General features: G+C 40.1%; 1 protein-coding gene across 1 annotated transcript in view; it reads right to left on the bottom strand.

The window, feature by feature from the left end:
- cacna1ba (calcium channel, voltage-dependent, N type, alpha 1B subunit, a) overlaps positions 1-19,578 on the bottom strand; it is a 257,230-nt gene extending 237,652 nt beyond the window's left edge. Inside the window, exons 1-3 of the mRNA XM_065471832.1 lie at positions 18,795-19,578; positions 15,648-15,753; positions 13,357-13,496 (exon numbers count right to left, since the gene is read on the bottom strand). Coding sequence (XP_065327904.1) covers positions 13,357-13,496; positions 15,648-15,753; positions 18,795-19,054 — 506 coding nt within the window. The 5' untranslated portion in view covers positions 19,055-19,578. The remainder of the gene's footprint in view (positions 1-13,356; positions 13,497-15,647; positions 15,754-18,794) is intronic.
- Positions 19,579-24,860: the final 5,282 nt, after the last annotated feature.

The following is a 24,860-nucleotide window of genomic DNA, read 5'->3' as shown; positions in this document are numbered from 1 at the left end:
GACTAATAGTTGTCCCCACCTGAGCTGTAGATCTCTGCAGCTCGTCCAGAGTCACCATGGGCCTCTTGGCTGCATTTCTGATCAGCGCTCTCCTTGTTCGGCCTGTGAGTTTAGGTGGACGGCCTTGTCTTGGTAGGTTTACAGTTGTGCCATACTCCTTCCATTTTTGAATGATCGCTTGAACAGTGCTCCGTGGATGTTCAAGGCTTGGGAAATCTTTTTGTAGCCTAAGCCTGCTTTAAATTTCTCAATAACTTTATCCCTGACCTGTCTGGTGTGTTCTTTGGACTTCATGGTGTTGTTACTCCCAATATTCTCTTAGACAGCCTCTGAGGCCGTCACAGAGCAGCTGTATTTGTAATGACATTAGATTACACACAGGTGCACTCTGTTTAGTCATTAACACTCATCAGGCAACGTCTATGGGCAACTGACTGCACTCAGACCAAAGGGGGCTGAATAATTACGCACACCCCACTTTGCAGTTATTTATTTGTAAAAAATGTTTGGAATCATGTATGATTTTCGTTCAACTTCTCACGTGTACACCACTTTGTATTGGTCTTTCACGTGGAATTCCAATAAAATTGATTCATGTTTGTGGCTGTAATGTGACAAAATGTGGAAAAGTTCAAGGGGGCCGAATACTTTTGCAAGCCACTGTATCTGTAAAATTAGAAATATCCTGTCTCAGAGAGACACTGAAAAACTAGCTCATGTATTTATTACTTTTAGGCTGGACTACTGTAATACGTTATTATCAGGAGTCTTCAGTTAATCCAAAATGCTGCAGCAAAAGTACTGACAGGGATTAGAAAGAGAGAGCAGATTTCATTGGCTCCTTGTTAAATCTAGAATTGAATTCAAAATCCTGCTCCTCACATACAAAATCTTGAATAATCAGATCCCATCTTATCTCAGTGACTATTGAGGCACTTTGGTCTTGGATTGCAGGCTTGCTTGTGGTTACTAGAGTATTCAGCTTTTAGGCCCCTCTTCTGTGGAACCAGCTTCCAGTTTGGATTTGAGGAACAGACACCATCTCTACTTTTAAGATTAGCCTTAAAACTTTCCTTTTTGCTAAAGCATGTAGTTAGGGCTGGATCAGGTCACACTGAATCCTCCCATGCTCCAATAGGAGTAGACTGCTGGGGGATTCCCATGATGCATTGAGTATTTCTTCTTCAGTCACCTTTCTCACTCATTGTGTGTTAATCCAGTCTTTAAGTCTGACATCATTAGCCATGTCTGGGCCCAAACTCCGCTTCAGGTCCCAAAGTCAAACGATCACTGCAGCTATTACTGAGAGTTGAAAAACTGTCTAAACTCTTTCATCTGTATAAAATGATCAGTGTGGCTGCTCTACCAGGTGTAATAATTAAGTTTAACATCCAGGCATCCATAAAAACAGAATTTATGAAATTTAATGGAGTTAGAAGTTAGCAGGGAGTTAGACCGCTAGTTTCCATCTAAATATAATATACCATGTTCTGACTGATGGATTTCTGAAACAAATTAAGATGTAAGGCTCTGCTATCGCTTCTGACAAAAAATGAAGACAGGAAACTAAACAGCAGTGGCGTTTGTAGGGTTACTGAAGTTTGGTTAGGGCTGGGCTGTAGTTACATCGTAAGGGTTTAAAAACTTAGCTTTAAACTGATTAGCAGTAATAAAAATTGAGAGAGGCCGACAGTGATCACTGACTGTTTAGAGGGGCTTGTTCTGATTAAATAGAACAAGATACAAAGTATTAAAACATGTTAAAAACATGTTAAAGCTTTATTAAACGCAGAGTAGTTTGGGCACGGAAGCAGGATTCATCACGTCATCGCTTAAAGACTCGATAGACCTCTCTGCATGGAATCATGAGAGGTCTATCTCTGGCTCTCTTCCACAGTATGTCTTTGTTCCTGTCGTCCTCCCCTCATCCCAGACGCCCCTCCATCAGCCTGGTTCTGCTGGAGATTTCTTCCTGTTAAAAGGGAGTTTTTCCTTCCAACTGTCACCAAAGTGCTTGCTTATAGAGAGTCATCTGATTGTTTGTTTTTTCCTCTGTATTATTATAGGGTCTAACCTACAATATAAAGGGCCTGTTTTGTGATTTGGTGCTGTATAAATAAATTTGAATTGAATTGAATTGACCGTCTGTCAGAGAGGCCTCAGTTTATACAGCTTGGGGGGACCCTATCTGATGTGGTGGTTAGTAATACTGGGCCACCGCAGGGGACAGTCCTATCTCCATTGCTGTTTATCTTGCACACCTAAGATTTTCCATAAAACAGTGGAACATGCTACCTGCAAAAGTTCTCTGATGACACTGCAGTGGTCGGGTGTATTAAGGGTCTCAGGAGTTGAAGCAAAGAGAGCTGGTGAGGAACTTTCCAGAAGAAATAATCCTCTTTTGAATGTCAGCAAGACAAAATAGATGGTGGTTGACTTCCAGAGGAAAAAAAACTGACCAGGCCCATCAAAATCATGGGTGAAGAAGTGGAAACAGTGGAGAGCTACAGATACTTGAGCGTTCATCTGAATAACAGACTGAACTGGAGACCAAAAGTGATGCTGTATACAAGAAGGTGATGAGCAGATAGTACTCTCTAAAGCAGCTCAGATTCTTTAATGTGTGCAGCAAGATGTTGGAGAGCGACATCTATTTTGCTGTTGTAAAAGTATAAATTCTTGTGCTACCTCACCAGGCACTCTTACCAAAGTACTTATATTTCACCCGTGTTGGTTATTTGTTACTATTTTAGTGTCAGTTATCCTGCTTTAATACAAATATTGCAGATACTACAAAAATGTGGTATCTCTCTCTCTCTCAGCCAATAACCAATAAATAAAAAAGTCCTTTTCTCCTTCTCAGTGTCCAGTCTCACATAAAATTCACTATAATCTTTTCCTTTGCCTTTGGCACCTCTCTCTTTGGCATACACACATCCTACCTAAATGGTGAAACGTTCTATTAATCATTGCCTCTGCATTTTCCTAATTCTTGATGTCCAAAGTCATCTTACAGACTACCATGCAATGCTGCCTACCTACATTCTCACCTGAACCACATTGACGTCTTTTTCTCTTGGATTGCACCTTCTGTGTGAGCCTGCCTCTTACTCTTTTATGTCACCCTATGTCCCTCCCTGTTCTTAAAGTACGTGTTTACCACAGCCATTTCCATTGTTATGAGACAAGGAGCAGAGAGAAACTGAAGTCCTCCAGGCCGTCCCATCATCACATATAAGAGGGTATAAAAGGCCATAACATCCAACCTTATGTGTTAAAAAGAGTGCTAAAATAGAGCTATTCCCTATTTGCGACTAGTAAATCATCTTTACTCTTAAAGATAATTTAAAATATAAGTCTATATGTCTATGTGACTGTTCTAATGCTGAATTTTGATCCAGCTTCAGCTTTAGCAGATTATTGTATGACTTCAGGAATGCGAGAAGATAAGACCTCTGTCGCCAAACCTTAGAAAAATTTTAAAGAGAAACGTAAAACAAAGTATTCCTCTTTGTCTGAATTTAAAAAGGAGTATGTTAAAATGAATATTCATAAAAATACGTTAAAGACAAATCTTACTAAAGCAGAATTACATAAACTAAAGCAGAATTACATAAACATGAAGTGAATTATATTCATGTGTGATTGAATGTTCAAATGTGATGGAATTTCTATGTTAAGAATAACAAGAAAATGTGATTGATTTTAAAGTTTCAATTTTGGCTTAAATGGTAAATGGCCTGCTTGTGTATAGCGTATTACTCAGTCCCTAAGGACCCCAAAGCGCTTTACTCTACATTCGGTCATTCACCCATTCACACACACATTAACACACTGGCAATGGTAAGCTACATTGTAGCCACAGCTGCGCACTGACAGAGGCGAGGCTGCCGGACACTGGCGCCACCGGGTTCTCTGACCACCACCAGTAGGCAAACATGGGGTTAGTATCTTGCCCAAGGATATTTGGCATGCAGCCAGGAGGCAGCCTGGGATCGAACCACCGACCGTCTGATTAGTGGCTGACCTGCTCTGCCACCTGAGCTACAGCCACCCCACTTAAATCAGGTAAGTCAGAGAGAGAGAGAGAGGGAGAGAGACAGAGAGAGAGAAGATGTGGCTGGACATTGGGTGATTAGATGTAAATAAAGTGATTGGGTGTCCCTATGGGTGAGGCCAGATGTCATGTCAGAAGATGTAACGTCCAGTATGAGTGGGGGGAGAAAGGGTGAACAGGTATAAAAGTTAAGTGAAGAAGAGATGCAGGTTCTTCCCTTTTGTCTTCTGCGAGATGAACAGTTCTGAAGACTGGACCTAAGGTGTTCACAGTTGAAAGTTCCAGCAGAGACACCAGAGGGATCAACCACTGACCAAACTGTGAACCTGCAAATTGGTTTGTATATTTTTGGCTTTTTTTCTGCTCAATTTGTTGCCATGTTAGATGATTAATTCAAAAGCATTTTGGTTTACAACATACTTCCACTGAATGCCCCGGGGAGATGGTTTTCCTGTTAGGTGATTATCGTCAACCCAGGACACAAAGATAAGTGCATCTTCAGATCCAGTTTTGCTTTGTCTCCTTTATTCTCTCCTTTTGTTAAACAGTAAAGGAAAAAAATCAGAATATTAATCTTTCATAGTGGAAATAGCTCTTACAGGTTATTCCAGCCCAATTAATTTAACAGTCCCTTGAGGCTTACTGTCCAGGTCACTAAAATTAAACAAGTTAATTAACAAGCGCACTGACTGATAGGGGAGGTGCGACTGGGACAGCAAAGGTATTCAGGTTATCTATCTAATCGGTGTAAGCAGGGAAGACACCAGGAATATTTCAAGGTAGTTAGTGCTGGGTGCGTCCCCTCACCCACACCAGCTCCATCTGAACACTGCATTGCTTGCTGGGTAATACTCACAGGATCAGAGATAAGGCCAGATAGCCAAACCAGACTTCCTGCACTGGGGCCATGGATCCTGTAGATCAACACCATCCTTTTAACAAAATTCACTACTAGCTGTCCTTCCGATTCTTCTCCTTAACACCATACCCATATCTGCCCAGCACCTCATCATCATCTCTCTTCCCTTCACTTGAAGCCTCTTCAATTACTAGAATTGCCAGAATTTGTTCATTCTTCTAACTAACATCCAACCTGTGGAAAATATGCGTTGACAACATTCAACATCACTGTGGCAGCAGCCGCAGTGCAGAAGCCACAGAGAGCTGTAGTGGCGTGCCCGCGGGCTCTGCCGGCAGCCGGCTGTGCCAGAGTGGACCGATCCCCAGGTCCAGAGGCCTGAGGACCCCCCAACGGGCCTGTGATGTTCCCTGAGAGGTGGAGTCTAAGACTGACATATAGACACAGATGAATAGGCACACACGGACACAAGCGTACATTCCCAACCTCATGCACACATATACCCTGCTCTTCATCCTCTACACCGATGACTGCAGATCCACACAGCCCAACTGTCACCTGGTGAAATATGCTGACAACACAGTTCTCCTGTCACTGCTGTCAGGCCCCTCACAACACCACGGGCCTGCTCTTCAGGAGTTTGTAGAGTGGTGTGACTAAATTTTTTAAATCATAGACTGTATAAAAGAAAAAATATCCAGACACCTCTTCTATTTTACAAAATAAACACTACCAAGTACAATAATATGATGAGATGAGATCGGACGGGATAACTGGTTTGAATTCTAAATTTAGTAGATACCTTTGCAATATACTGCATAGATAACTTTGACATAATCATTATTTTATTTTTTTCATATTCTGTTGGTAATGTATGTGTGGGTGTGTTTAACTAAAAATTGTACTGAGCTGTTAAAGAGTGCTGTAAGAGCCAAGACTAGCAGGGAAGGGAAAACAGAAAAACAGCAGTGTTACGTCATATGAGCAAATTTTGTCTTTGAATATAAAAACCCATAAAAAGAAATACACTTGGTCAATTAGCTTTTTCATTTTGTGTTAACTGTTTGTACTTTAAACAGCAAATTTGCACACAAAAAAACCCCTAAACAACAACAACAACAACAACAAAAACTGATCATTCATTTTTGAATGAAAACAGCTCCTATAAATACACTGTTTATATGTATAATATGAAGAGTGCTATCTATATGTGCCAAGTAAACACTCATGCCACTAGCGTGACGCAGTACTAGCTGGCTCTGCAGTCTTGCTATACATATTTTGAAATGATAATTGTCTTATTTTTAGAACTATATTTTTAAATTATAAAGGCTTCTCAATATCTACGTCATTATTTAGCTTTATTAAGTTCACCCGACATGACAGGAAAGGCAAACAGCTTTCAAAACAGTCTAAAGGAGGACTCCGAATGGAGGACGGGGCTTGAGACACTGCGCAGGGCATCGATCGCACACTCAGACACATCAGTCCGAAGAAGAAAACACATCAGCAGATGCCTATCGGCTGCTGTCTCATTTTCCACTTTGTTCCTTTTCTGCTAACAGGCTGTAACTGCCTGAGGCTGGTTCTGCTGAGCTTAATGAGGCAGCGTGGAGAGGAAATGCCTCACATGTGCAATGACAAGGTCCAACATTTAACCATCATCACTATACTTCAAGGAGACAGATGCATAAGTTTCAAACACAGAAAATGACGACCTTTTGGCTTTATCACAATTGTGAAAAAGCTGTGACAAAACATGACCCTCAGGGAGTCTGACTGTCAAAATTTCTAGTTCTATGAATCAGCTTGAACTGATTAATCATTGATCCAAATAATAATGATACAGTGGTTAAAAAAACAAAAAAAAACTTGGAGCCCGAGGGTTCGTATTGGACACCAACCAAACAATTATGTATTTATTTAATAAACAAGTTCAGAATTACAATTACACAAGGTGTACCACCTCCTGCTTCAGACACAGCAGAGATTTAAATGCAGTAGACCATGAACTCAAACTAAATAAAAATACATGCTTTGACAAATTTCAAGCCATTTGAAGCCATTTAAAACCTTTAGTTTTGGTTCCAGGCATGGAAATAAATCATCTACCCACAAAACTACCCACAAAACTCAAAACACTGGGTCATCGACCCAAGAACCACAACAACCTCACACCTCTAACCACAAAACAGTGTCACTGCAGTACAGAAAATTAAAAACCTCCCATGTGTAGAAAATAAATTAGAAACTGTAACACAGAAGCTCCTATAAGAAATGCAAGCACAGAATCCCGTGTGCTATTTCTTTTTGAGAGCAAAGTGGAGCAAGAGTGAAGAAATGTTGTTCAGCCAGGCTCAGGATAACACCATACTGAAGTGGAATCCTCTAATGTTTAAAAAACTGCCCTGAAACTGAATCAGGTAAAGTGAATAACATTGATCTTCTCATTAAAATGCAATGCTGTGCTAGGAAATCATGAGGTTGCTACTTTGAAAGGTACCATGAGCTGAAAATGTTATCTTAGTAGTATCTGATGCAACACTTCATTAGATAATAGTGGATACAGTACAGTCAGTTTGCTGACAGGACAACAGCATTTTTGCTGAAAACAAATGTCTACCATGTGTTAGAGGGAGGGATCCCAGTAAGGCCATTCCAGTCACCCACAGCTTTATATAATTACATTTATTAATATCATATGTGAAAGTTCAAAGGGCTAATATGTATGAAAACATATTTAAAAAAAATTGAATATGGTATATTTTACTGATAAGAGAAACAGATGCACTTATGCTGTGTGTGGCATGTATTTTAGGGATGAGCAAAAATCACTGCAAAAATCCAACAGCAGCTGCTTTGATCCAGCCAGCTATAAAGAGGACTGCTGAGGAGAATCTATTCCTTCTGTGTTCAGCTCAATACACTATTGATTTTGGTAGGAGCATGCAGGAGGCAAATACATGTTCTTATTAGCAACTCCCTACATCATACTGGAACATTGTAGAGTTATCTGATTACCAGCTAATGAAAGACGATTCAGGCCCCTGTTTTGAGAGCAAGCATCTGTGATGTGTGATGGGATCATTTGATAGCAAGTTCAAGATGGCCCTCGAACTGCTTCACATATGCTATGAATTATTATTAAGCTAAAAGAGATCAATTCTGGGATATGAATAAGTGAACAGTAGTCACCAATTTTGAACTGGGGAAAAAAGGAAGGATTTAAGTCTTTCTAAGAAGGGCCTAATTGTGAAGGATGTGACAGAATAAGTCTGATCCGTAGCAACTCCATGACATCAGCTCAATAATAATGAAAGACTAAGGGGTCGTTAGGAATACCTAGACCATTTGATCAATTGATTGGGCATCGAAAAATGGGAATATGATAGACACTAACAGAAATAAGAAAAGAGCTCTTGCAGCAATCCGTGAACTCTCTAAGAAGGTTGCTGTAGTGCATTGCTTACATCCTGAACAGTCTGTAGCCTATATCATAAAGGACTCCCTGCCATGATAAGCCAAGGATAAAACCACCAACCTTTCACTGAGTAGATGGCCCTCTCTACCTCCCATAAATGTGATAGAGGCACTTGCATCCACTCCCCCAAAAATTCTACAGTGAAGACACTTTGCATACGCTAAATGCTTATTGAGTGGCATAAACAGGAAAGGGAACCACACATATAGTAGCTCACTATAAGGAGGAAGTGTGGCCATATTTGTTTGATATGCCCACTGAAGTACATATCCTGGTCAAACATGACTTCAAGATTCCTCACAGTATTACTGAAGGCCAAGGTAATGCCACCTAGAGTAAGTATCAAATTAGATTTTTATGGGAAGTACAGTAACCTCACTTTTATTTCAGAAAACACATGTGTGGCAGCAATGGACAACACCATTACATTTACCCCCCCTTCAAACAATAGCACAGAGGAAATCTGAACATCTCATAGTGTCAACATTAAAATTCACTCTATTGGTGTTGTCAGTCAAAACTAAAACAGTTAAATTACAACTTTTTTTTCAGCTCAAAAATACTTCTCTACCAGTAGGTAGACAGAGAAATTCTACCATGATACATTTCAGTACTGGAATACCCCAGTTGTCATCAGGATTTTAAGTATCCTCTTTCTGAGTAGTCAGTGCAATTAAAGATGATGTCTTGATTAAAAAACATGCTGAGGATTTAATATGTAAGCAATGTTTACTTTCAACACATTAGATCCTCTCCAAGTTATCGTGGAAGATTACAATAGACAACGCCCAAGTTGTAATAAAATAAAATGATCACTTTACATAATGGTTCACAACAAAATACCATAGCACTAAAGTTTGACACAGATAAATTGAAATGAACTTGAATGAACGAAACAGTCTGCTGAGATGACTACCCAGATGAACTGATTGCTTACAATCAGTGAGATGGCTGCCCACCCTGGTTCAGTTGGAGGTTTTTTACCTGTAAAGGGGAGTTTTCTTGTTGTTTATCTAATATTGTAGCATCTGTAACCCACAATATAAAGTGCTTTGAGGCGACAGTTGTTGTGAAATAAAAATAATAAAGTTCAATTGACTTGAATAAAAACAAAGCTCCTAGCTCCTTTTCGTTATTTGTGCTGATGTTTTTCATTGATAATTGGGTGGAGGCAATATTGTGTTGTTTCAACCAGTTTGTGAAGTTTGACAGCAAATGCAATGTCAAACATCTGCAGTGGCAAAATGCAAGTCAGAAAAAAGCCAGAGACACCACTTAGATCAACTAGAGCCAGAAAAGGATCGTGGCTGTCACTATTTTTCCCTGGAAGCTCTCCTCGTGTTGACTGCCTTGACTTTGTTCATTTTATCAATAGCAGTTTGGTAAAATACTGGACAGTATTATGCAGTAAATTCAGTGTGCTATGAGTGACCTGCAGTCACACAGCTTGCATGTTAACTGGATTCACCGATACCATTTGAGAGCAGAAAAAGCAGAGCCCCAATACTGGCATCCTTGTCACTGTGTTACTAACAAAGGCAAACCACAGATCTCCTGACAGTACATTCCACAATAAGTTTACACTCTAAGGTGTTTTATATCAGCCTCTATATTAGTCCTTGCTATTCTAGTAGAATCCTCAGTTTACAATTCCTTGGTTTACAGCATAGGTGAGTTTTACAACCGATATTATAAAAATTCTATTTTTCCCCTCTGTCAGTGCAATATTGCAAAAATTACAAAAATCCGTAGTTAATGTATTTGTTACTTCTACGATATAATATTATAATTCCTTATTATCCAAGTGTTGTAATCTGTAATGTAATCTTTCATGTTACATGGAAGAGAGGATGTGGCATTTGCAACCTGTGAAAGCACAACAGAGTGAACCATGAAGGGTCATGTTATACTCAAGTTACAAACAACCTGCTAAGATGACTGCTCAGATGAGCTGAATGCTGATAATCAATGAGTCACTGCTAATACATGATTGCTATGGGTTTTCACACAGCACATCCTGCAGGAAATGGACATCATCACTGAGAAATGATTGGCCAGCATGTGTGTACAAGCATGCTTAAGTGCACTACCTGCATGTGTGTGTTAAGCTGCATGCACTCTGCACGAGTGATCCGATATCTACCCAGAAAACATGGCTCAACCCATCAGTGCAGCACGGCCCTGATAAAATGACCAGACCACGGCTGTAATGGCCTCCATCCACCACCCAACCCTTCAATTATGGCTGACATGCCAGCCTGTTCAGCCCCAATTTAATCAGGCCTGCTTGAGCTGCATCCACACCCACACCCAGCCACACACACACAGACACACACTCTCTCTCTCTCTCTCTATCTTACAAATGCTCTGGCTGCATAAAGGCTCTAACAACCTGTCAATAACCTCAACGCGCGATTTATGCTTCATACAGTACATGCACACATACCACTTGTGGGTACTTATGCAAATAAAGCATTTTAATAGGAGAAATGTTCCTTGCATACATTTTGCATATGTTAGAATGTTTCTATTATTCATAAGTATATAATAGAAATTGTTTATTGTGTAATGCACATGCTAAGCCTATTTTTAATCCCACAGTATTCCATCACTTGCCTATAGCTTGAAAAAGGCCATCATCAGAAGATAACTAGATTTATATGTAAGACAGTGTAACCCATCCTCCATCCTTATCAAGAAAATATTTTGACTGGATTGGGCTCCCAGTACAGCTCTTTCTATGTAAGGAAGGCTCAAAAAGGATAAACAACTGCAAAATTCTCTGCATGTACTTTGAAGGCCTGTAACTTGACAATTTTTATAGTATGAAGTTTTTTATAGCTTCATTAGATACACTAAAGCTATGGAACAAGAAAATTGACAGAGTCTGAGATGCTCACGTGGGATCGTTAGAACTGACTGATTATATAAGGAATCCTTATATTTGCTAGTTTTAACATATTTATATTTAGTATTTATGCAGAACACAAACAGTTTTGGTTCTACAATAAAGATGCAACATGCAAACAGGCAGATCTCAGGCACATATTAGCAAACCAGACATTTATTATATTTCCTTGTTTCCAGCTAATAGGAACAAAAGTCTCACTGACTCCTAGTGATATCCAGCAAGAGGTTAAGGTGTTGATGAGAGGTTTGGGAATTGGCAGAGGCTCTGTTTGTTGCAACGAGGCTCCTCACAGCCCAAGACGGCGCAAATAAATCTCTGTATCATTACGTAAAAGAGGCTGGCCTGTCCCCCAGTGGGGCTAGCACGTGTTCAGGGACTTTCAGCAGCATAACAGCAGTCTCCTGATCCCCGCCCTTCCAGCATCAACCCCCCACAATACAGCCTCTTCCTTTTCATTGTTACTACACTTCAACAGCAATTAAAAGTGATGCAAAAGCATTGCATCACTTTTAAAGGGGCTACAAAATTTTTACCTGAAGTTCCAGACTGACCTTCATAAGGTACAAATAAACATCAAGGGTAGAACCCGATTCATAGGAGTTTTAAAACTGATACTAATAGCTGGCGACTTAAAATCAGATATTCCAGTTCATCAGCCAATTGTTTTTTCCCTTCAGATACAGAAACAAGTAGTGTGTCAGATGATAATGGCCTGTAACATCTGGTTTCAGTGCAATACTTTTAGAAGACGTGAGCCCAGTGATAGGCCGTTTTACCTATAAACAAATAATAACGTTCATTTCCTGAGTTTCTGCGTTTTAAATATTTGTTAGATGAAATAAGCTATCTGAAGACTAAAATTTATCATTTTAATATGCTGACTAAACAAATAAATATTAACCCGGAAAATGAATAATAAAAATTAGATTAACTAAAAACTGGTGACGACGAAACAGATTCTTCATACATGGCAAACAATAAACACCAGAAGTTTTAGAAATTGAACATAGGCACCACAACTTGCTGATATCATACAATGCTACCTGTCGCATGCCTGTATAACCAGGGGTGCACAGGTGCGCATGTGCTGTCAAAATACAAAAACGCGCACCAGATAAGAAGTTGTCCGCTAGAGTGGGATTTTCACAGCATATTCTGCAATACATCTCTGTGCGTTCATCATTTGTTTGAAGCCAGTTCACCTCCTGCAACCACTTTTCCGAGAATACATGCTTCTTTTGCAGTTCGGACTCCTTCTGACATTTCTTTGGAGGTGGAGGAACACCAAAGTAATTGCTTAAAGGAGCTTGCTTCTTCCACATCTTTAAGAGTTCTAAACTGTATAGCAATATAGAAGTTTAATAGGCTTCTAGCATTCAAAGTCACAAGAATAAATACAACGTTAACAAAGTAAACTAAACTCTTACAGTTTGACTCTATGAAAAAGTCAACTTTACTTGTGTTTCTGCTTACATTTTTTGGGGAAATATCTACAGTGTTAGCCTTTGTTAACTTGGCCAAAGTTTTCAACACAAACATGACAGAAACTGATGCATGTTTGAGACAGACTTCCAAAAAGGTTTGTACCATCTATTCTAAATTTCTTAAAACCACAACTAAGTGCTTTCATCAGAGTGGTCAGAAGGAACTAGCCATGGCCTTAAACTCAACACAATCCCCTGAAAAAACAAAACTTGCTATTACTCGAAAATGCGTTTGTTTTTCATGATTTTAAAGATGAAAAACAGAAAGAAAGAAGCTTTTACTGGATTTGTATTAATGTCCTTTCTGTGCTGTGTTCTCTGATTTCCTTCTGTTTTGCACATCTACTGCAGACAATTCCCCTTACTGAGACACTGATTATTCAGACAGGAAGAAAACACCCTACCATCTGGAATGGCTCAGCTCTACTGATCATTAGAAATGCAACACACACACACACACACACACACACACAACAAAGCTCTCTCCCGCCTCTCATTAATCGTTGTTGCCCATCGGCTCTGTCAGTTAGCAGCTACATAAGCCATTAGGCCTGCGCTACTCACCCTGTTAGGACCACCACAAAGTCCATTACATTCCAGCCATTACGCAGGTAGGAGCCTTTGTGGAAGGCAAAGCCCAGGGCAATGATCTTGATGCCAGCCTCAAAGCAAAATATTCCAATAAAGTAGGGCTCTGTGTCATCCTGTAAGAGGAAAGAAGAGCAAAGGATTTCTGAAACTGCAGACATAAATTTATAAAGATTGAGACAGATAATGTGAAATAATACACAATGAAAAGAAGGATCTAGATCATTAAGTGTCCGTGATCCTCTACAAAGCAAGCTCATTCAGATGCTTTAACCCACCAAAAGAACTATAACTACGAAAAATCGAAACCTGTTTTTCCCTGTGAATCTGTGAGTTCTGGAAACGGTTTAGAAAACTAGAGGTGTCCCCCAGTAAAAGGAATAACACATGGTGTAACTAGTGCTGGTAGACTGATTCAGTATAATTAATTCGGCTTCATCATTCCATTAACTTAATAGAGTTTAAAGTGAGAAGAGGTTTTAAAAAAGTACTCAAACTTTGGTCAAGGCATCTATTCAATCTATTCAAAAAACAAACCCCAAAAGGTATCATAAAGGTAATCATTAATTGGTTACGGTTAAGCGATCTGTTATCAACTTCACACCTCAGAATATTCCGACATATAATATAACCCTAATCCAATTTTGCCCGTTGCAATGCAATTGTCCTCCTGCTCGTTTTCGAGCAGTATTGGACATTTTAACTTCCTCTTAAAAATGAAACTTTTTGTACAGAGAGACTGAGAGTAACATAGTAACATTACAGGCACGCTACATTCACGCTACAGCCTGTTCATCCATCAGCATAAAGGGTGCACTGACTTGGATGGCAACATCAAATAGTAGTGTGATCACCAGAAAAGTGATCTATATCTGCTTTTATCAGATGCCTTGAAACCTCATTGAAGGCACCGTTTTGGTTAATTACATGTTGAAAAAAGTGCAACTAATATCTTTGTTACCTCAAACAGGCGGATTCTACTATTAAATAGAATAACAGACCTTTTCAAATAACCAAATCAACAATTAAAAGAGTATAAGATTATAAAAATCATATAAAAGACTACACAGTAGTGGAAATAATTATTTGATCTTGTGCTGAATTTGTAAGTTTGCTCACTTGGAAAAAAATGAACAGTCTCTAATTCTTATAGTAGATTTGTTTTTTAGTTTTATGATCGTTTAATTTTATTAGAGAGAGACAGAATATCACACCACCAGTAGTTACCTTCTCCCTAAGCTCCTCGCTGATGGTCTTGTAGCCCGTTTTTGCCTTCTGCAGGTCTAAAATATTGTCCCTGATGTCCTTTGACAGATCAAGTGTATTTAATTGACTAACTGATTGCAATCTGTGTGAGCACACATGACCACACGGCGAATCTGTGGGAGCCAGAATTAAGGCTGGATTGTAGGGGATCAAATACTAATTTTTTCTTTAGTGTTTTTTTTTTTATTTCTAGCTGATATTTTGTCTCTTCATTCAAATGAAACTACCATAAAATTAGAGACTGTTCATTTCTTTGCAAGTGTGCAAACTTACCAATTCAGCAGGGGATCAAATAATTATTCCCCCTTCTGTACTGATACCTCCTTTCAACCGCTTCCTTATTCACAATGGGCCATCACAGCAGGGAGCTTTCAGTTTGGCTTTTTAATTTGTATTCCTTTTTTTGACACTACACAATCCCAAAGCAATAATCTTAAATTGCAGCCCTTGTCACAACTCCATAACTTTGCTGGGCAAACACAGACATTTTATGAAATCTATGGTACGTGGTATTTAATTTCTAAAGCAGCCCTGCCATTGTCACTCCCACTATTTCCCTCTTTAATAGAAAGACTTGACAAGAGAGTTCGGTGGGAGGAAGGTGGAGCAGGGGTAGCCTGTGGTAATGACACAATGGGGATCAAAGGCAGCTCTGCATGGATCTACACAACCTGCAGCGCTCAGGAGGAAGGACCCACGCTGAGAGGAAAGCTGGTATCTTCACATCTTTTCAGTTTAGATACTTGATACTACTTGAAATGGTCAAACCCATGAGCATGCAGTTAGGTAAAAGAGGAAAGAATGAAATCAGAAACTTTTTGGAAGCAGAGAGTCTGCAGAATAGAAACTATTTACTTACAGAGAGACATGCATGCATGCATTCCAGACAAAAGAAAGACATCTGTTAAAAATAACAATGCTAATCCTCACAGTGTTTGCATTTACAAACTGCTGTTTCTATTGTGTAACACAATAAAAGAATCAACCAGCTTTTTACTTACCAAACGCTCTGACATTGGGGTTTTGTCTGAGGCCGGTAGGTGTTGTTCCAACGCCAGCACAATGCAGTTTGCTATAATAGTGGCCAAGATCATGTACTCAAATGGAGTGACAGTGTTAAGGAAGTCTTGTGAAAACTAGCAAACATTAAATCAAGACATAGAAACCTGACGAAGGTTGACACAAAGCCATTCCCCCCTTTACATTGGTAGGTTGGTAGGTAACAGCATTATGCATGAATAGAAAGTTTTGGCACTGGCACCAGACATCTCTTTCTGTTGAAATGATTGTGCTAGGTTATGTATCAGATTGGCTGGAGAGGAATACTGGAGAAGATTCAAAGAAACAGAGTGCATGCACTTGAAGCTACAATTAAATTTCATAGCAGTTATTATTTTTTGTGGCTACCTCATCCATCAGTGATAAAGCTTTTAGCCTGCTTGTCATCATCTTTCTGTCATACCAAGAGAAATCAATGGAAGGTTAGACAACAGAGCAGGTAAAACAGCTACTAAGTGTCGACTTGTGTCGAGAACTGCATAGATGATGAGTGAGTTTGTGGCAGAAATATATTCAAGGACTGACTCAGTATAGCATTCAGTGTGATTTGTTTGTTGATTATTTCCTAACACAACACTTTTTTTAAGTTCCAAGTTCGTATGATTAGCTCAGTTTCAATCATCTGGGCGGAGCAATGCTGACACACCGGCATTTTTGCTATCACTTCATAGGTCAACCAAAGCTATCCTTTTATGTTAACTGGTAATATTGCCACAGCAGATCATCTGTCTCCATCTCTTCCAACAACTAGCATCCTCCTGTGTTACACCATGTCTTCCTTCAATATATGCATAAAGCTTCTCTGTGGTCTCTCTCTTTCCCTGCTGCCTAGCAGCTTCATATTCAACATCCAATATATCTACTTCCATTGAAAATCTTAACTTGCTTAAGTCTCCCAACTCCAGCTCAGCTTACTGTGTTTTTGGCAGCACTACCATCTTGTAAATGTTCCCTTTCCCTCTTGCTGCTGCTATCACAATATTGGAAATGGGAAGCTAACGCTGCTTTAGAGAGAAGAGGAACTCCTTTATGCAAGAAGCACTCCATAATAAAATTACACAAATAATGTAAGTATAATCAGAAGAATAAAGGGCAGGATTGCGTTAAAGAGCCCCTGTATCTAGACTGGGTTCAGTCATTTGGTATTATGGGCTCAAATTTTGATATCTGGTTTTCTCATGTTTACATTTGTACTGCAAACAAAGTCAATGAAACGGTAATGGAAAATTTTTATTCCATTATATATAACAGTTCTAATACAACAGAGTTCTATAATGAACTCAGAAAATAAATGTAACTGTAGTCAGATACTGGGAAAAATTGTTTTAAAAACTACAGAGTAAAAATGCGATGTTGACAAAAAGCTTTCAGTGTATGTGGATTACATTTGAAATATAACCTTTGTTATATTGTTTGTCATAAATGCCATTTCTGTCATATTTTTAGAGCATTCTTTTGAACTGTGTGTGTGTGTGTGTGTGTGTGTGGGGGGGGGGGGGGGGGGGGGGGGGGGGGGGTTATAGTTTGAATATGCACTACCTCCCATCTGCCAAACACCTAGCACCTAGCATTGCAATTCCTGTACCAAACTAACTGAAATAAGTTGTACTCCTTTCATTAAATTTAGTTGCATTACTTATTACAATTTAACAATGTAACCTTTTACATTACAAAACTAATCTTTCCAGCTTTTCATGAAACCTTTTCATGATCTGCAGACCTCAACTTGGTCACTTATAACAAACACTTCCAGTCAAATTTTTACACAAAAAATCAAGGATGACAACTCCTGATTATAATTGTGTGTATAGATGGTTACTTTTTCCATCTACACCCACAGAAAAATACAGTACAGTAAACTAAATATTTTCACGACGTGCCCCTTCAATATAGTCGTACTATTTTACTAGCACCTTACTAGAGAGCTATATCTATCTTCTAATACACTCCCTGATTTTTGCAAAAGCAAGACAACCCAAAGTGATCACCATTCTAAGTCTCCAGTGTGGTGGGAGCTTGGTGATGCATATTTGGTGATATGCAGCAGTTCTTCAGTGTTTAATTAAACGTCTGCTTTTTGAAAGAAATTAAATGCAGATTTGTACCGCTCATTTGGGTATCTCGCTCCCTACATTGCACTGCCGTCGTGTTATTAGTGTACCCCTCAGAGATGATACAGCTCTGCCAGTAGGAGAGGATCCTCAGGAGAGGGAGGAGACCAATGGATTCCAGCCACCAGGCCTCCAACTGCTTTGAACCACAGTAAATCCTCCTGCAGCACACCAGGATAAATGGCTCACTAATGCACTGCGACATTAGGAATGATAAAAGAAAACTTTTATCATGCCAGAGGTTAACCAACCAGTGACTTACGCAATGGATACTATTCCACAACTAAATGTGAGTTAATTGCATGAACACTCATGCACATATACAGGTGTCTTTCCAGGGACGTTTCCTCAGAAAAAATCAAAATGCACACCAGTAAGAAATGATTTTGGTCAGCATACAAAGCTCAACAGGTGGCATTCACTCACTTTGCACAACATCTACCAAACAGACATGAGCTGCTTTATAACCTGAAACCTGCTGCATTTCAGCGCTTGTTTGTTTTGTGTCACACCCATGCAGAGTGCCACCGCCTCACTGCTGAGGGAAGCCTGCAGATTGCTGAAGTTCAGTACCCTGGACAGCACCATCTGCAGAGCACAGCATTCACCAGAAGACAAGAAAAGGATCTACCGAGCAAGCCCATATAGTCATGTCATCACACATAAACTTCAGCTCTTACCTAGATGTGCTATATTATAAAAAGAAAAACTCATGACTACAGCATTTAGCAGCATGGGACTTGTGACCAACACTGGAAACAACCAGAGAGCCAGCTGTGCAAGTTTTACATTTTAGCTGAAGGTATTGTTGCTTTCTTAATATATATTAATACTAATTAATAAACAGTATTCTAGATGCCGGCTTCTTCTGCCTCTAAATAAGGCCCCTTAAAATTTCCCGGGAGTTCGGCGTCAGGCATGCGGGTTTTATACAGGACAGAGCGGCTTATCTGGGGGTTTACTGGGTTGTAAGGATATGGCCATTCGGTGATCTTTTTGGCATATTTCCGTATTACATTATCCTCGCTGAAGATGAACAAAGAGCGGTTGACGGTGAGGCAGTTCTGTTTGACTGGAATTGGGTTGTAAATGGCCATGGTCCTGGCTCTCTGGGCCATCGTCTGCTTGTACATCCTCTGGCCACCCGGAGGCCCCGGCTGCCGGCTGCCCCCCCTGGCAGGGGCCGCGGGACAGCCGCCTCCATAGCGGCTGGACAGTTCGTCTTCAAATCGAGCCATTGCGGAATAGCGCAGACCTTGCTGGAGAAACCAAAACTGACACCAGAAAAAAAATAGAGAAGAAGCATCACCACACACACTGACGTCCCGTCCCCCTGCAGGTCCTTTGGGTGCGTGTGTCGGCCACGACCAGCAGAGTCAAACATTCACAAAAAAAAAAACGAGCTGAGGGAGGCTCTTTTTCATCAGCCTCAGTCGGTTATTGCCTCACCTCCATGTTTTTACTCTCCGCGGCGTGGAATTGTTGCTTAAAGTTTAGACGCTCACATTCCATGATGCATCATTTTCATGGCGGACTGCCCACGTCCTCGCAGGTAGCTTTTATACTGGCGTCAACGCTACAAGTTCATGCTAGAGGATGCGGAGACAGCGGAACACCGTGTCTAAAAGACAGCCACCTCAAGACAAGAGAATACAGCAGAGGGAAAAAACGCGAAATGTCACAGTGAGTAAACCTGTTTTCCACCAGATAATGTCTGTAAACAGCCGCATTTCTTTTCTTAATCACTGCTGACCGCTGTGACTTAAAAGCAGTCTTCGTTAAAGCACTTTGTCCCACGGAAGAAAAAACTGATGTAATTTCATCTGATCGTTCGTCGAGGAGAAATCACAGTGCAGCTGCTTGTTTTCATGAATTTGCGGTTAATGGGAATGTAGCTACCACTTTCTCTACTGTTCCTCAGACCCCCACGTGACCGACAAGACGCCAGCCAGTGGCTCCACCTGGGCGAGCCCTGTTACCATAGCAACAGGGAGGAGAACGAGCCACGGGTCAAGTTACACGGAATGAAAATGACTTCCGGCAAAATCAGAGCTTGTTTGTGGACAGATCTGATTTCGGTTTTTGAAAATATTGCAACTAACCCAGCGAAAACTGATGTAACTGCGAAATAAACTAAATTATGTCGGTTCGATTCCTTTCGAAAATCAAACAGTAAATAGGACGAAACGACTTCCGGTCAATATTTCCAAAGTAAACTCAAAATTTCATTAAAAAAAATGGTAAATGGCCTGTATTTGTATAGCGCTTTACTTAGTCCCTAAGGACCCCAAAGCGCTTTACACATTTAGTCATCCACCCATTCACACACACATTCATACACTGATAATACAGTTATTCCAAATGTTGTCAGTGCATCTTCTGCTTACTGTAAAAATTTCACCAGAAAAGCCTGAGACTAAAACATCTCCCATATAGTGAGGGGTGTTATAGTATCTGACAAAAGTGAGATACTATATCACATTTTGTAAATATTTTATTCTATCTTTTCATGGGACAACATTGAAGATATGACACTTTGATACAATGAAAAGTAGTCAGTGTACAGCTTGTATAACACTGTATATTTGATGTCACCTCAAAATAACTCAATGTTCCCTCTAAGCTGCGCGCGTGCGCAATTGCGCACTGCTGGCACGGTCTGTGTTGCGCACAAAAAAAAGAAAATCTCACCTGAATTGAAATTAAAATAAATACATTAACAATTCTGTTTTGCAGTGTTAGTCAGTAAGTAACTGGCTGCTCCAGTATGGGATTAGAACGATCCCACCTTATCCTGCCAATGATGGATTCACATTCGTATATACGCAGCTTATCAACGTGGTTGACAGGCTACGACAGCGTCCTTATGTGCCGACACCGGTGTTTTAGCTAGCAAAGCGGCGTGGCTGATGTGGAGTGAAGCCACGTTAATGACAACGTGTACAGCCATTGGAGATGTGAGCAGGACAGACGGAACAATTGACGGAAAAAGTGTGGACTTTATACCAGTTTTTAAATTGTGTTGATAGGCCACGTAAAACCAGAGTTATGATAAAAATATCTGCAATGTTTAGTTTTCTTCGGGTACTATCGTTGTCTATATTTACTGCAGGAAGAAACGGTAAAAACGGTGTTTTATAAGGAAAACACTCCAAAGCACTCCCCGCCTGTGAGCAAAAACAGCCCCCCTCCCCCAGCCTTTCCTATTGGTGGAAAAATGTACCATGTGGACCAATCAAAAAATAATATGGCAACATGGCATTTAGTTGTTTAGGCAGGGGGGGAGGTTTTAGGAGTGACGGCGGTGTGTTGAGATGTGAGAGATTTGCGACGTTTAGCGCAAATCTTGTGTAGTTAGTGTGTCGTATAGTCAATAGTTTTGTTGTGTGTGTCAGAACAATGAGGCGACTGCTGAATGTTACAGGTGTTACAGGAGTGATACATCTCCTGTTGTCAGGCCTGCAGGTATCAGGCTGTTCTCCTTTATCTCATAGTGGACAGAAATTATTTTTTGGAGTGGCACAAATAATTTGTGGCATCAGATTTCATGCAGAACACCGGATTGTTCTGTAAATAGTTTGAAATGTTTATTTAAAAAACGCCTTGGCTGCATTTTTAGGTAAACAGCTGCAAAAAACTGTTGTTTGCAAAACTCAGTTACTTTTTTGAAGAAGTAACTATATAATTAATTGCCCAACATTGGTCATTATTTACTGTATTTTGCAGACAGAGAGTTACAGGACTCTCTCCCAGACCACAGACTCACACTCATAATACAAGTCATAGCTTTATGAAAAATAAATAAATAAATAAAAAAAAAGAAAGTTGTGTTTTCAAAATTGGAGTTCAAGTTATTTTTACTTCCAATAGTGTTAACATACTACACAGGACATGAAGAAGATTTTTTTAAATTTTCCATTGTAAGTGGGCTAAAGCAGTTAATTAAAAGTAGTCTAACATAAATGTAAATGCTGTAATTTGATTATTTTAATAAACCATGTAACTTGGATAAATTCGATGCTGGCGTGACCACAGTGCACACGTCTGCTGTTGCTCACAGTGGTCCAAGTGTCCGCTCAGGGAGTTTGTGTGTTCGCTCAGACACATGAAAAATTAGAGGGAACATTGCTCAACACACAGCCATTATTGCCTAAAAGTAAGTGAGTACACCCCTAAGTGAAAATGTCCAAATTGTGCTTAATTAGCCATTTTCCCTCCCTGGTGTCATGTGACTCATTAGTGTTACAAGGTCTCAGGTTCAAATGGGGAACAGGTGTGTTGAATTTGGTGTTATTACTCTCACACTTTCATACTGTTCAATGGAAGTTTAACATGGCACATCATGGCAAAGAATATACCCAGCATGCTGAAACTGAGCTGCAGCACGGTGGCCAAGGCCATACAGCGGTTTAACAGGACATGTTCCACTCAGAACAAACCTTGCCATGGTCGAAAAAAGTTGATTGCACATACTCAGCGTCATATCCAAAGGTTGTCTTTTGAAAATAGATGCATGAGTGCTGCCAGCATTGCTGCAGAGGTTGAAGGCATGGAGGATCAGCTTGTCAGTGCTCAGACTATACGCCGCACACAGCATCACATGGCTGTCATCCCAGAAGGAAGCCTCTCCTAAAGATAATGCACAAAAAAGCTCGCAAACAATTTGCTGAAGACAAGTAGACTAAGGACAACCAGGTGAGGAGTACAAAGACAAGTGTGTCTTGCCTACAGTCAAGCATGGTGGTGGGATGTCATTGTTTGGGGCTGCATGAGTGCTGCTGGCACGAGGGAGCTAGGGCAGGGCAATATGGGCAAAAATATTTATCACGATATATAGTTTAAAATTTGCGATAACAATATAACTGACAATATAATTGACGCGAGACAAAATACTTTACAACTCTGCAACTTTATTAGTGCAAAAAAAAAAAATCAATGTATTTTTACTTAAACAAGCAGCTGGTTTTTTATGTGCATTAAAGCTACATAAAAATTTAACAGTGAAAATGCAAATTCCTTGCTGGCAGTTTAACCAAAAGGCATTTCCAGTGGAAATGGGCTGACATATCCTCAGCATAACCATGTATAATATCCACAAAACTTAAAAAGAGATTATACACACACAATACCGTAATATTATGTTGAAGCATAGTACGTATCACTCCGCGAGATTCCCGACTACGGTATCCGTAATGCTCCGACAATCCATCAAGCGTTGCGGCTTCGTAGCTTAGCAAAGTCGTACGAAAACATTTTTTACAGATTTTTGAGCACCGTGTACCAGATAAAAGGTCAGTAAGCACAACCAGAATTCATACATAAGAATTATTAGGGGCACTGTCGATTTTTTCAGAAAATCAAAGGATTTTAAGAGCAACTTATTTTCCGAAAAACACGGTAATAACAACGGCCCGCTTGCATGCTCTACCAAAAATTGTGCTTTGGTGTGTATCTGACGGACGAAAGCCAAACCAGTTCCACACCACTGAAGTTGCACCATTTTAACAAACCAATTCTGGTTCATCTGTTTCATTCAACGATCCGCCTTCGCCCTTCTCATTCTCTATCGCCGCCATGCTTTTTCTGCCATGTGCGTATGAAGACAAAGGCACTGCGCATGCGCGTTTTACCCATATTCTATCGCAATATTTCATTTTCTTATCGTTGCCCAACATTATACCGTTGGGCAACCGTGAACGGTATGATATGGCCCAGCCCTATAGGGAGCTACAGTTAATTGAGGCAACCATGAATGCCAACATGTACTGTGACACACTGAAGCAGAGCATGATCCCCTCACTTCAGAAACTGGGCCACAGGACAATATTCCAACATGATAACAGCCCCAAACACCTCCAAAAAGAGCAGTCCCTTGCTAAATAAACTGAGGGTAAAGGTACTGACTGGCCAAGCATGACTCCAGACTTAAACCTTATGGAGCATCTCTGGGCATCCTCAAATGGAAGGTGGAGGAGCACAAGGTCTCTAACATCCACAAGCTCCGCGACATCATCATGGAGGAGTGGAAGAGGACTACTTAAATTAAAACATGCTGTTCATAATCTTTGTAAATCACCGGTTAATGCATATTAATTTTGTACTTTTTTCCCTTTTAATCTAAACGAAAGGGATCAGTTTTAATGCAGTGGTTTTACTGGGCTGTAAATTTCTCATCAAACCTCTGCTCTTAAACAAATTGTCACATCCAGCTTCGATACATCCATACAATGTTGATTGTAAATAAGGTTAGCGCGTTGTTAAAGCAGGCCATACAAAAGGCGTCATACGTTTTGTTAACAGTGATGGCTATAATTTTTTTTAAACAAATGAGCTTTATATGGCTAGATTTACCTTCTTTGCATACAATGTTTTGTTGCTTTAATGGCGATCGTGGCTCAAGTTGGGAGTTCGCCTTGTAAATGGAAGGTTGCCGGTTCGAGCCCCGGCTTGGACAGTCTCGGTCGTTGTGTCCTTGGGCAAGACACTTCACCCGTTGCCTACTGGTGGTGGTCAGAGGGCCCGGTAGTGCCAGTGTCCGGCAGCCTCGCCTCTGTCAGTGCGCCCCAGGGTGGCTGTGGCTACAATGTAGCTTGCCATCACCAGTATGTGAATGGGTGGATGACTGGATGTGTAAAGCGCTTTGGGGTCCTTAGGGACTAGTAAAGCGCTATACAAATACAGGCCATTTACCATTTTAATTAATGTATTATTAACAACAATATAAAATTATGCACAAAAGGAATTACATGTTTATATATAAATATATAAGGTGGCCCCTAGAGACAAAGCACGTACAAATTCCAAAACACATTTCTAGCGTTAACTGAACTTCCAAAACAGAGCTACCTAGATCACTTAAATTACACAATTGAAAGTATATGTGTATTGTTTGTGTATTTATACACAAGCACTCATATATATTCAAATAATTAAAAAAAAAATGTTCATTTACCTGTTACTACCACACACCAAATCCGGTCGTTGGTACTTCTTGGCTTGTGTAGCCACTAGGGTAACAAAAGCTCAACACTGTGCCTAGCATCC

This window comes from Pelmatolapia mariae, linkage group LG12 (genome assembly GCF_036321145.2).
Source record: "Pelmatolapia mariae isolate MD_Pm_ZW linkage group LG12, Pm_UMD_F_2, whole genome shotgun sequence".
Classification (NCBI taxonomy): Eukaryota; Metazoa; Chordata; class Actinopteri; order Cichliformes; family Cichlidae; genus Pelmatolapia; species Pelmatolapia mariae.
The sequence above is the reverse complement of the archived record's forward strand: the minus strand, read 5'-3'. Positions and strand labels throughout refer to the sequence as shown.